Consider the following 13058-nt stretch of genomic DNA (forward strand, 5'->3'; position numbering starts at 1 on the left):
AATGAATGTTTAATATCTGCCCCCTGGCTTTGTTATTCTGATGGAAAGGTGTTTGTGACTCTGTTACCAACAATTCTTGTTCATCATTTGAGTCTAGTTTAAAGGAAAAGTAAACCTTAAAAATAAGCGAATGTAAAACTGATGAGGGGGGCTATTCTTTTGCAATGTACATTCATTATTTATTTATTTATTTTTAATTCCAAGATATTAAGGGATACATGTGCTGTTACTATGAATGAATGTTGTTACAACAGCGCCACCTGCTGGTCATTTTCCCACCAGTCTGACCAGCAAGTAGTCAAGGAAGTTGTCAGGAGAAAGAAAGAGGCTGATGTTCTTCTGCTTAGGAATAAAATTAGAAACCTTTCTCACATCTTTCCTAAGCAGAAGAACATCAGCCTCTTTCTTTCTCCTGACAACTTCCTTGACTACTTGCTGGTCAGACTGGTGGGAAAATGACCAGCAGGTGGTGCTGTTGTAACAAAATTCATTCATAGTAACAGTACGGGGCACATTTACTAAGGGTTGAAGTGAATTCGAAGTGAATTTTCTAATTTAAAAACTTCAAATTTCAAAGTAATTTTTGGGTACTTCGACCATCGAATAGGCCAAATTCGACTTTGATTCGAATTGAAAATACTTCGAATATCTGACCATTCAAAAATCAAAGTACTGTCTCTTTAAAAACGTCGACTTCGACACTTCGCCACCTTAAACCTGCCGAATTGCAATGTTAGCCTATATGGACCGCCTACCACCTATAGCCAACATTTGCCTAAGTTTTTAGAAGTCAAAGGTTTTTTTTGAAAATCGTTCGATCGATCGATTAAAATGTTCGAATCTTTCGATTCAAACGATTTCTACGATCAATCGAACAATTTTAATTCGATCGAAAACACCTAAATTTAAACAAAAAAAACCATTGACTATCAAATTTTTCAATTCGATGGTCGAATTTCGAAGTTTTAGCACTTCGAAATTCGACCCTTAGTAAATGTGCCCCTAAATGTATCCTTTAGGGTAAGTCCACACAGGGCTTTTGGGGAGATTTGGTGACTAATCGGCTGGTTTATGCAGCGACCAATCTCCCCAAACGCTTTCCCTCACTCTCTGCCGGCTAAAATGAAAAAACGCCGGCGCTAATCACACGTGGCAAATAGTTTTCCAAAGTCACCCGAAGATGCCTCACAAAAAAACTCCGGGCGACTTTGGAAAACGAATCGCCACATGTGATTAGCGCCGGCGTTTTTTTAATTTTAACCGGCGCAGAGTGAGGGAAAGCGTTTGGGTAGATTGGTCGCCGCAAAAACGAGGCTATTAGTCGCCAGACGACCAAATCTCCCCAAAACGCCCAGTGTGGCCTGACCCTTAATATCTTGGAAATAAAAACAAAATAAATAATGAAAGTACATTACAAAAGTGCTTGGAATAGCCCCCTTGTCAATTTCACATTCACTTATTTTTAAGGCTTACTTATCCTTTAAAGGGGTTGTTCACCTTCAAATGAACTGTTAGTATGATGTAGAGAGGGATATTCTGAGACTATTTCTAATTGGTTTTCATTTTTTATTTTTTGTCGTTTTTGAGTTATTTATGTTTTTATTCAGCAGCTCTCCTATTTGCAATTTCAGCCATATGGTTGCTAGGTCCAAATTCCCCTAGCAACCTTGCACTGATGTGAATAAGAGACTGGAATATGAATAGGAGAGGCCTGAATAGAAAGATTCAGTATAGATTTTGGTTTACTACATCAAGGCTAATGACCCTTTTTAAGTGAACAGATAATTTGGTCTTGGGTTTTCATCGTTTTTTTCATTCTTCTTCTTTGCCTTTTGCTTGTTCCCAGAGGTCGCTGACCCTGGCATCCAAAAGCATTGCTCTAACATGCAATGTTATTGTTACCTTCTATTTCTTATCTTTGCATTCAGACCTCTTCTGTTCATCTCCAGTGGCTCTACCTGCCTGGTTGCTATGGTAAATTGGACCCTAGCAACCAGATAGCGTCTGAAATTCTAAACTGGAGATCTGTTCAACCAAAAGCTAAATAAATAAAAATAAAACACTGCTGTGAGACACTCTGCAACGCTCGCTATGACTGATTGGATGATACAGATCTGGGTTCCCTGGGGGTTGTAGCTTTAAGCAGAGATACAAAGTAGTAGCCAATGGCATTTGCCACTGTCTCTGATATGAAGCCAAGTTACTGGTGTGAGTTTGGCCTCTTTGGCCTCTGTAGTGTAAGAGGGGAACCTGCCTCGGGTGCAACAATGGGGGGTGCTGGGCAGGGACCTTTTGTAGGGTCTCCCTCTTGGGAGGGGCACGGTGGTTGGCTGGGTTGTCTAGATCACCCAATTGGCTTGTCCTACCCCTGTCCTACATACACTATAAATACTTACACTCTAAATACTTGCACTCTAAATACTTACACTCTAAATACATACACTATAAATACTTACACTCTAAATACTTACACCATAAATACTTACACCATAAATACTTACACTCTAGTGATGTTCTGTTCAGGCTTTACACTCTGGAATATGTTGGCCCATCTAATTAAATAAATGCTGAATGACAGTACGGGGGCTCTGCCAGGAGGGAAAGGGTTAATGTGCGGAGGAAGGAGAGAGAGAGGGAGAAACAGAGAGAGAGGAAATGAGCGGATTAGAGAATTGAGTTAGAGGGAAGATGGTACATATGATAAAGCCATAAAATGATAATGGATCGGGGCACATGGGACACAGGACAGAGAAGGAGTCAGGGAAATGAGAAGAGTGGGGGGGGGGGTATATTATATGTCAGAGGTCCTGTAACCCAAGAGGCTAGAGGTGACACAGGGAGCCAGGGTCTATATGGGGAATAAGGTGCAGATGGGGAATATATGGGGAATATATGGGGAATAAGGTGCAGATGGGGAATATATGGGGAATATATGGGGAATATATGGGGAATAAGGTGCAGATGGGGAATATATGGGGAATATATGGGGAATAAGGTGCAGATGGGGAATATATGGGGAATATATGGGGAATAAGGTGCAGATGGGGAATATATGGGGAATATATGGGGAATATATGGGGAATATATGGGGAATATATGGGGAATAAAGTGCAGATGGGGAATATATGGGGAATATATGGGGAATAAGGTGCAGATGGGGAATATATGGGGAATATATTGGGAATAAGGTGCAGATGGGGAATATATGGGGAATATATGGGGAATAAGGTGCAGATGGGGAATATATGGGGAATATATGGGGAATATATGGGGAATAAGGTGCAGATGGAGAATATATGGGGAATAAGATGCAGATAGGGAATATATGGGGAATATATGGGAAATATATGGGGAATAAGGTGCAGATAGGGGATATATGGGGAATATATGGGGAATAAGGTGCAGATGGGGAATATATGGGGAATATATGGGGAATATATGGGGAATAAGGTGCAGATGGGGAATATATGGGGAATATATGGGGAATATATGGGGAATAAGGTGCAGATGGGGAATATATGGGGAATATATGGGGAATAAGGTGCAGATGGGGAATATATGGGGAATATATGGGGAATAAGGTGCAGATGGGGAATATATGGGGAACATATGGGGAATATATGGGGAACAGAGAAAGCCAAGTGCAGGGGCTGAGCTACAACAAGGAGAGAGAGGTGAGGGGGTGAGAGATGGATCACAGGGAAGATAAGAGAGAGCCGCTGTTGCATTCTTTTGGGAAACTGTCGTCATGGCAACAGAGAAAGATAGAACATCTCCATCGGGAGCGGTTACCATAGCAACCCATCTCAGAGAGCGAGAGAGAGGGGAGAATAAACAGAGGCAGAGGGGCTTTAAGCGAAATAACAGGCGGAAAAAGTTATTTGAGAAATATGAGACAAACAGGAGTAGAGAAGCGATAATTAGGCCCAGAGAGGGTCGGGTGGCCATGTGTAGCCAGCTCAGGTCTCGGAGGAGTCTGGGGAGTGCGGTGCCGGCTGCTGTCAACCTTGATCTGGTCCTTTCTGAAGGCGCCCCCCCCCCCAGCATCAGAATTGACTTATTAACTGCTCAGCCCTCATGTCTGACTTTTGTCTTTTAAAGGGGTTGTTCACCTTAATATTAACTGTTAGTATGATGTAGAGAGGGATATTCTGAGACAATTTGCAATTGGTTTTCATTTTTTATTATTTGTGGTTTTTTAGTTATTTAGCTTTTTATTCAGCAGCTCTCCAGTTTGTAATTTCAGCCATCTGGTTGCTAGGGTCCAAATTACCATAACAACCATACACTGATTTGAATAAGAGACTGGAATATGAATAGGAGAGGCCTTAATAGAAAGAGGAGTAATAAAAAGTAACAATAACAATACATTTGTAGCCTTACAGAGTATTTGTTTTTTAGATGGGGTCAGTGAGTCCCATTTGAAAGCTGGAAAGAGTCAGAAGAAGAAGGCGAATAATTAAAAAGCTATAATAAAAATAAATAGAAAATGAAGACAAACTGAAAAGTTGCTTCGATTTGGCCATTCTATAACATACTAAATGTTGTAGTAAATAATAAGTAAAGCTTAAAAATAAGTGAATGTAAAATGGATGAGGGGGCTATTCTAAGCACTTTTGTAATGTACATTCATTATTTATTTATTTTTAATTCCAAGATATTAAGGGATACATGTGCTGTTACTATGAATGAATTTTGTTATAACAGCGCCACCTGCTGGTCATTTTCCCACCAGTCTGACCAGCAAGTAGTCAAGGAAGTTGTCAGGAGAAAGAAAGAGACTGATTTTCTTCTGCTCTTCAATTTGCATTTTAAGCAATCTGGTAACTAGGGTCCAAATCCCCCTAGCAACCATGCATTGATTTGAATAAGAGACTGGAATATGAATAGGAGAGAGTCTGAAGAGAAGGATCAAGAATAAAAAGTAGCAATCACAATACATTTGTAGCCTTACAGAGCATTTGTTTTTTTTAGAAGGGGTCAGCGACGCCCATTTGAAAGCTGCAAAGAGTCAGAAGAAAAAGACAAATAACTGTAAAACTATAAAAAAGAAATAATGAAACCCAATTGAAAAGTTGCTTAGAATTGGTCGTTCTATGACATACTAAAAGTATGCCCACAATTTATCTAGGAGGCAGGAGGGGTAAAGGGAACGTCTGACCTATGGGTACACCATTTAGAAATCTGTGGCTGCCTATACACAGTGATGGGCGAATTTGTCCCGCTTCGCCCGCGTCAATCCGAATGATGTTGATGTGCGACGGTTTTGACGCGAGCGACTATTCCGATGCGTGTCCAAATTTTTCGACGCAGTTTCAGGAAGTCTGGCAAATTTATTCGCCCATCACTACCTATACAGCTATATGGGGGGTCACTATGCAGACGTATCTATATGGTGATGCTCTGTACAGGCTTTCTGCACTTTCATTCAAAAATATATTTCTATCTGCCTGATGTTCACTATTCTCCTTCTTACAGTGTCTCTCAGCATGGCGACCCCAGCTGGCTTTATTCTGTGGCCGAGTTCCACTTCATATGGATCTGACCAACGGGCAGTGGCTGTCGGACTCCCGGGGGATTCCCAGCTGTATTGGGAGCAGCAAAGATGAGATTCTCAAATACTGCCGAGAGGTAAGGGCTGAATTTATTTGTCTTATCCTGTGTGCCGGGACTTTATACCAATTCCAATCTGTGTGGGGTGTAGTGAGGGGAAGTATCACTCATGTATTATAAGGGATAATGTACCCCCTACTGTAAATGATAAGGATATTAGAAGTCACTGAGGGGTTGTTCTGTGACCATATAAAGGCACAAGGCTGCAGGCTGAGTTATACAGGGAACTCTGAGTATCACTCATGTATTATAAGGGATAATGTACCCCCTACTGTAAATGATAAGGATATTAGAAGTCACTGAGGGGTTGTTCTGTGACTATATAAAGGCACAAGACATGTTGAGTTATTGTGCTTCTATAATACATCAGTTTGTTGGTGTAGAATTGCCACCTTTTCTGGGAAAACATACTGACTTCTCTATCTTTATGATCTATTTCCCCTATGAATACAATGAGTATCGGGTATCATTGTTACAGTGAGTGTATAATGAAGTCAAGTCACGAGCATCAGGGATTGGCTGGAGTGCACAATGTGGATTATTGCAGTCGCGCTACAAAATATTTCCCAGCGTCACCATTGGGTTTTTTCTCTCCCTCAGATTTACCCTGAGCTACAAATCACAGGAGTCGCTGAAGCTGCTCAACCGGTGACAGTGACAAACTGGTGTCAGAACCAGAGGTCGGAGTGCAAAGGTCACCAGCATATAGTGGTTCCGTATCACTGCCTGGGTGAGTGTCTAAATGGATTCCTGTCTCTAGCGGCCTATTGAGTCAGCACCAGAGCATAATGATGATGTATGGGGCCAATTACTATGGTGTCCAAATCTATGATGGACATTTTATCAGGTTCATTGGCTCCTGCTAAAACTGACCCTAGTGTGAATGTTATAGGGACCTTAGATTGCAAGCTCCACTGGGCACTGATGGGAATCATGAACAATCGCTGTAAAGCTCTATAGAGTATGTCAGCTTTATATAAAAATGGATAATAAATAACTAGTTTATCTAGAGGGGAGTGACAAGAACGACGAGAAGGTTGGTTTCCTTCATGCCTGAAACGTTTGCAGCAGTGCCATATTCCAAGGATCCAGAGAGTTTTTACTGCTCGTTGCACCACCTAGTGGCTGAGGAAAGAATCTATTACTAAATGAAATAAACAGTAAGGCGTCCTGTTTACAGTTGGTCCTTATGGGCTGTTATTGTTTTCTATTAGTCTCCATTATTGTTGCAGTGGGGGAGTTCATTAGCGATGCCCTCCTGGTGCCCGACAAATGCCGCTTCCTTCACCGCGAGCAGATGGATGTGTGTGAGAGTTACCAGCACTGGCATGAGACTGCCCGAACGGTAAGGAATCCTATTTACAGTGTCGGGGGGTGATACTGCAGGTGGGGTGCTCCTCTCCCAATGTCACTTGGGGGCCCCTAACCTTCTGGGCATTACACTCTTTATTCTGCCACCTTGTCTTCATGACTGGTTTTAAGGCTGGGCAGAGAGGGCACTGCCCCCGATCCGAGTAATCAAGAGCTCCCCGTGGAGGGATGGGATGTAGATTTAAAGGATAAGTAAACCTTAAAAATAAGTGAATGTGAAATTGACGAGGGGGCTATTCTAAGCACTTTTGCAATGTACATTCATTATTTATTTATTTTTAATTAAGATATTAAAGGATACATGTACTGTTACTATGAATGAATTGTTGTGTTACAACAGCGCCACCTGCTGGTCAGTTTCCCACCAGTCTGACCAGCAAGTAGTCAAGGAAGTTGTCAGGAGAAAGAAAGAGGCTGATGTTCTTCTGCTTAGGAAAGATGTGAGAAAGGTTTCTAATTATATTCCTAAGCAGAAGAACATCAGACTACTTGACTACTTGGTGGTCAGACTGGTGGGAAAATGACCAGCAGGTGGCGCTGTTTTAACAAAATTAATTCATAATAATCACAGTACATGTATCCCTTAATATCTTGGAATTAAAAACAAAATAAATAATGAATGTACATTGCAAAATTGTTTAGAATAGCCCCCACATCAAGTTTACATTCACTTATTTTTAAGGTTTACTTATCCTTTAATTGTCCACCAATGTCCCAAGTGTTGTGGCCTGTAATAACAAAGTGCTTATCTGCCCTTATACAGGCATGTGCGGCCGAGGACTTAGATCTGCACAGTTATGGAATGCTGCTCCCATGCCGTCTTGACCGTTTCCGAGGGGTGGAATATGTATGCTGCCCCACCCGCAACCCCCCGCAGGTGGAACCTACCCAAGTCCTCCCCAGCTCCACACCTGAAACAGAAGAACTAGAGAAAGAGTAAGTGTTCTTCTAAGTGGTCCATGTTTGGAGTGAGGTGTTACACTATGGTGGCTTTCAGTTAAGGGTAGGATGGCATGTTACTACAGGTACAGAGGGATAAGGCACCACATAAACCAGTGATCCCCAACCAGTAGCTCGTGAGGAACATGTTACTCACCATCCCCTTGAATGTTGCTCTCAGTGGCCTTAAACCAGGTGTTTTTTTTAATTCTAGGCTTGGAAGCAAGTTTTAATTGCATAAAAACTAAGTATACTGCCAAGTAGAGTCTCCTGTAGGCTGTCAGTCCACATAGGGGCCACCAGATGGCCAATTACAGCCCTTATTTGGCTTTTCCATGCTTGTGTTGCTCCCCAACTCTTTTTACATTTGAATGTGACTCATGGGTAAAAAAAGGTTGGGGACCTATGATGTAAACAAAGGGTTATGCTGGAGTAAGGTCTGAGTCTATGTCCCCTCTGTGCCAGGGATGAAGTGGAGATTGAAGAGGACAATGTGGAAGTGGTGGAGGAAGGTGAAGAAGACATCGCTGGGGTGGAGACTGACGAGCACACTCCCGCCATATGGGATGACTATTTTGTGGGACCTGGAGATGAGGAGGAGACTACGAGTGCTGCCCCCACTGTACCCCCTGAGGTTAAAGGTCTGTCACCCCCTATACATAGCTGTACATACCTGTGCCCGGATCCCTTTCAAATAATTTATCAAAGAGTGAAGTTAGAGATCACCACCATCCTCCAGTGAAATTCCGACACTCTCCATTTATTTCTATTGGATTTTTAAAAGAGTATTTATCAATGGGTGAAAGTGAAAGTTCATCCTTTGATAAATGCGCCTTTCAAAATGCCATAGAAATGAATGGAGAGTGGCGGAGTTTCACTCTAGAGGACGGTGGCGACCTCTTACTTCACTCTTTGATAAATATACCCCTTAAGGTGGCCATAAACTAAACAGAGAATATGGTACAAAACTCATTTTCGTACGATATTCGGTGCGTGTATGGTGGGAAACGTGCCGACTAATATCGGCAGAAGACTTTGATATCGGTCGATCGGAAAATTTTGATCGGGTGCCTTTGAAGGGACCCAAACATCGGCCATTGTTAGCGCTGAATCATCAGATATATAGTGAATAAAGTACCCCCTTTTGTAAAATATAGGGATATTATAAGTTACCGAGGAGTTTCATGACCATATAAAGACACGAGGCCGAAGGTAACTTCTAATATCCTCATATTTTACAACTGGGGGTACTTTATTTATTATAATACACAAATTTCAATGAGTCATGTGACAGAAATGACATCAGAACTCACCGTTTATAACTGATGACATCAGAACTCACCGTTTATAAGGATATAATTTACAGGATATTCATGGCTTTTGTGTATTATATGTTTCTATATGTATATGTATGTTTGACTGTTACCTTCAAACCTACTAGCAGGGTATTTAGGTTTTTAGCCAGAATTCTTGTGTTGCACCTCCGCCGCGGATGCTGGAGTAGTATCCAAAATATTAAAGTTCCCAAGAAAAGTCAATGCTGCAGGATTAACCGCTCAAACTTCTGGGTTTATTGCCAACACAACATGTTTCGAGACCTGTGAGGCTCTTTGTCAAGACAAGGTCACACTTGCCTCACAGGGCTTGAAACATGTTGTGTTGGCAATAAACCCAGAAGTTTGAGCGGTTAATCCTGCAGCATTGACTTTTCTTGGGAACTTTATTATTTTGGATGTTTCTATAATGTATATCTGACGATTCAGCTCCACACGTGTGTATTGAAACGAATGATCTTTTTTGGAAACATCTTTTCCAAGAAAGATCGTAATTGTTACGTCTATGGCCAGATTTAGACTCTCCTCGGGGTTGTGTGCTGAGTCCCCTCCTGTTTATTCTACTAACGCATGACTGTGTGGCTCCGTATAGTTCAAAGCACATAGTAAGGTTTGCAGATGATACAACGGTGTTAGGTCTCATTAATGATAGTGAGGAGTCTCTATACACGAAGGAGGTTGAAGAATTGGCGAAATGGTGCCAGAATAACAACTTCATTTTAAATTGTGGGAAAGACCAAAGACATGGTGATTGATTTTAGGAAGAAAAACAGAGAGAAGGATGGTTGAGATAGTCAGGAAAATGTGACGTTTTTCGGAGTAAACCTGGCGGATGATCTCTCATGGGATTTGAATACTGCCTCGATTACTAAGAAAGGTAATCAACGGTTATACTTTTTACAGGAGTTAAAGGGATACTGTCATGGGGAAAAAAAAATTTTTTCAAAATGAATCAGTTAATAGTGCTGCTCCAGCAGAATTCTGCACTGAAATCCATTTCTCAAAGGAGCAAACAGATTTTTTTATATTCAATTTTGAAATCTGACATGGGGCTAGACATATTGTCAATTTCCCAGCTGCCCCAAGTCATGTGACTTGTGCTCTGATAAACTTCAATCACTCTTTACTGCTGTACTGCAAGTTGGAGTGATATCACCCCCTCCCTCCCCCCCCAGCAGCCAAACAAAAGCACAATGGGAAGGTAACCAGATAGCAGCTCCCTAACACAAGATAACAGCTGCCTGGTAGATCTAAGAACAACACTCAATAGTAAAAACCCATGTCTCACTGAGACACATTCAGTTACATTGAGAAGGAAAAACAGCAGCCTGCCATAAAGCATTTCTCTACTAAAGTGAAGGCACAAGTCACATGACTGGGGGCAGCTGGGAAATTGACAATATGTCTAGCCCCATGTCAGATTTCAAAATTGAATATAAAAAGATTTGTTTGCTCTTTTGAGAAATGGATTTCAGTGCAGAATTCTGTTGGAGCAGCACTATTAACTGATGTGTTTTGGGAAAAAAATGTTTTCCCATGACAGTATCCCTTTAAGGAAAGCAAATCTTCCTCCTTCCATTTTTGCTTTTTTTTTTTTTTTATCATGGCACTACCGAGAGTCTTTTATGCTGTTATATTACATATTACACAGTTGCAAAGCAAAAATCTTTGCGGAGAATAATAAGAACAGCAGAGGGAATCAAAGGCAATTCTCTTCTGTCAATCTCACAACTGTAGAAATAACATGTTATTCGACGTGCAAAGGGTATAGTCAGGGATATTTTTTATCCATCCCATGCACAGTTCCCTCTCTTACCATCTGCTAGAAGATTTGGTGGTATTACAGGTATAGGACCTGTTATCCACAATGCTCAGGATCTAGGGTTTTCCAGATAAAGGATCTTTCCATAATTTGGATCTTCATACCTTAAAGGAGAAGGAAAGTTCTGAAGCAGTTTATTGGCAATAGATTAGCCACAATAGTGCAAGCTATAACACTATATTTATTCTGCGGAATGCTTTACCATACCTGAGTAAACAGCTCTAGAAGCTCTTTCTGTTTGTTTAGGATAGCAGCTGCCATATTAGCTTGGTGTGACATCACTTCCAGCCTGTCTCTCCCTGCTCACTCATAGCTCTGGGCTCAGATTACAGCAGGAAGGGGAGGAGGGAGGGGGGAAAAGAGAGGGGAGGAGGGAGAGAGGAACAAACTGAGCATGCTCAAGCCCTAGCCCTGGAGGTTTAGTCTGATACAGAAGCCCATGAGTACACAATAGAAGGAAAGAAATGTGCTGTTTCTTTTGACAGAGGACTCAGAGAAACATTACTTTGAGGGTTTACTGGTGTATTTATATAGACCTTTCTGATAAAACTTACTTAGTTCTAAACTTTCCTTCTCCTTTAAGTCTACTAGAAAATCATATAAGCATTAAATAAAGCCAATAGGCTGGTTTTGCTTCCAATAAGGATTAATTATATCTTAGTTGGGATCAAGTACAAGCGACTGTTTTATTATTACACAGAAAAAGGAATTCAGTTTTAAAAATATAGATTATTTGTATAAAATGGAGTCTGTGGGAAGCTACCATCCAGTAATTCTGAGCTTTCTGTATAATGGGTTTCCGTATAATGGATCCCATACCTGTATACAAACTGCAACATTCAGACACCATAAAAATTGACTATAAAGCTTTATTGAACCTTATGTATCATCCCTCTCTCTCTCATCCCCAGTCTCCCGCCCCACAGACGGAGTGGATATCTACTTTGAGTCACCCCGGGAGGGATCAGAACACGCCAATTTCCTCCGAGCCAAAATGGAGCTGGAAGAACGTCGCATGAAGCAAATCAATGAGGTGACTGGTGGGCGGCCATGTCCTTGGGAGGGGGGCAAGCGGGTACCTTTCGTGTGATTGTGGGTGGTGTGGGCCATTACTAATCCTCCTGGCTACGTCCCGGCATTGAACAAAAACAACCATTAGTCAGAGAGAGAAAATAAATACATCACTATGGCTTCTCAGGATGATTCAATAGCTTTTGTCTGAATATTCAATGGGAAATGGAACCTGGTGCTCCTAAAATCCTTCTCCCTCCATCCAGGTTTGATGCCCAGTTTTCAGCCACCAATAGGGCACCGGGCACTGCCAGTTTGGCATCTTTAGCCTAAACAATTAAAGGAAAACTATACCCCCAAAATGAACACTTAAGCAACAGCAAAAGAAACAACTCTGTCGGTTAATTGGCTCATGTGACCTAACATGTATGGTTTGTTGGTATGTTTGTGAGTACAGTGAATCCTACGATCCCAGGGGGCGGCCCTTATTTTTTAAAATGGCAATTTTCTATTTATGATTACCCAATGGCACATACTACTAGAAAAGTATATTATTATGAAAATGGTTTATTTACATGAAGCAGGATTTTACATATGAGCTGTTTTATGCAATATCTTTTTATAGAGACCTACATTGTTTGGGGGGTATAGTTTTCCTTTAATAGCGATTGGCTACTATTCAGCTTTAAATCCCCACAACAATAATATTTATGAATTCAGTTGACTAAGCAAATAATTCCTCTAGGGAAAGTTTTTTCTGAACTCCATAACCACACCCCTATGGATATCCCCACCCATGCTCCCCACCCATGCTCAAAAACCCCCACCCATGCTCATAACCACACCCATGCTCATAGAATCAATGGCATTGTTCAGCCACTCAATCTGTCCCAGTCACTAAGACAGGTCCAACTTCTTCCATGTTGCGGGTCCATAATGAAGGTAGAGACGACTGTACTGGATAATGG

General features: G+C 41.4%; 1 protein-coding gene across 2 annotated transcripts in view; it reads left to right on the plus strand.

Annotated features, from left to right (window-relative positions):
- aplp1.L (amyloid beta precursor like protein 1 L homeolog) overlaps nt 1-13058 on the plus strand; it is a 33717-nt gene that overhangs the window by 10438 nt on the left and 10221 nt on the right. For both annotated transcript variants that reach the window (XM_018224616.2, NM_001095950.1), the window contains 6 exon segments: nt 5479-5631; nt 6214-6343; nt 6846-6958; nt 7748-7920; nt 8389-8564; nt 11991-12112. In XM_018224616.2, coding sequence (XP_018080105.1) covers nt 5479-5631; nt 6214-6343; nt 6846-6958; nt 7748-7920; nt 8389-8564; nt 11991-12112 — 867 coding nt within the window.

Source organism: Xenopus laevis, chromosome 7L (assembly GCF_017654675.1).
Source record: "Xenopus laevis strain J_2021 chromosome 7L, Xenopus_laevis_v10.1, whole genome shotgun sequence".
NCBI lineage: Eukaryota > Metazoa > Chordata > Amphibia > Anura > Pipidae > Xenopus > Xenopus laevis.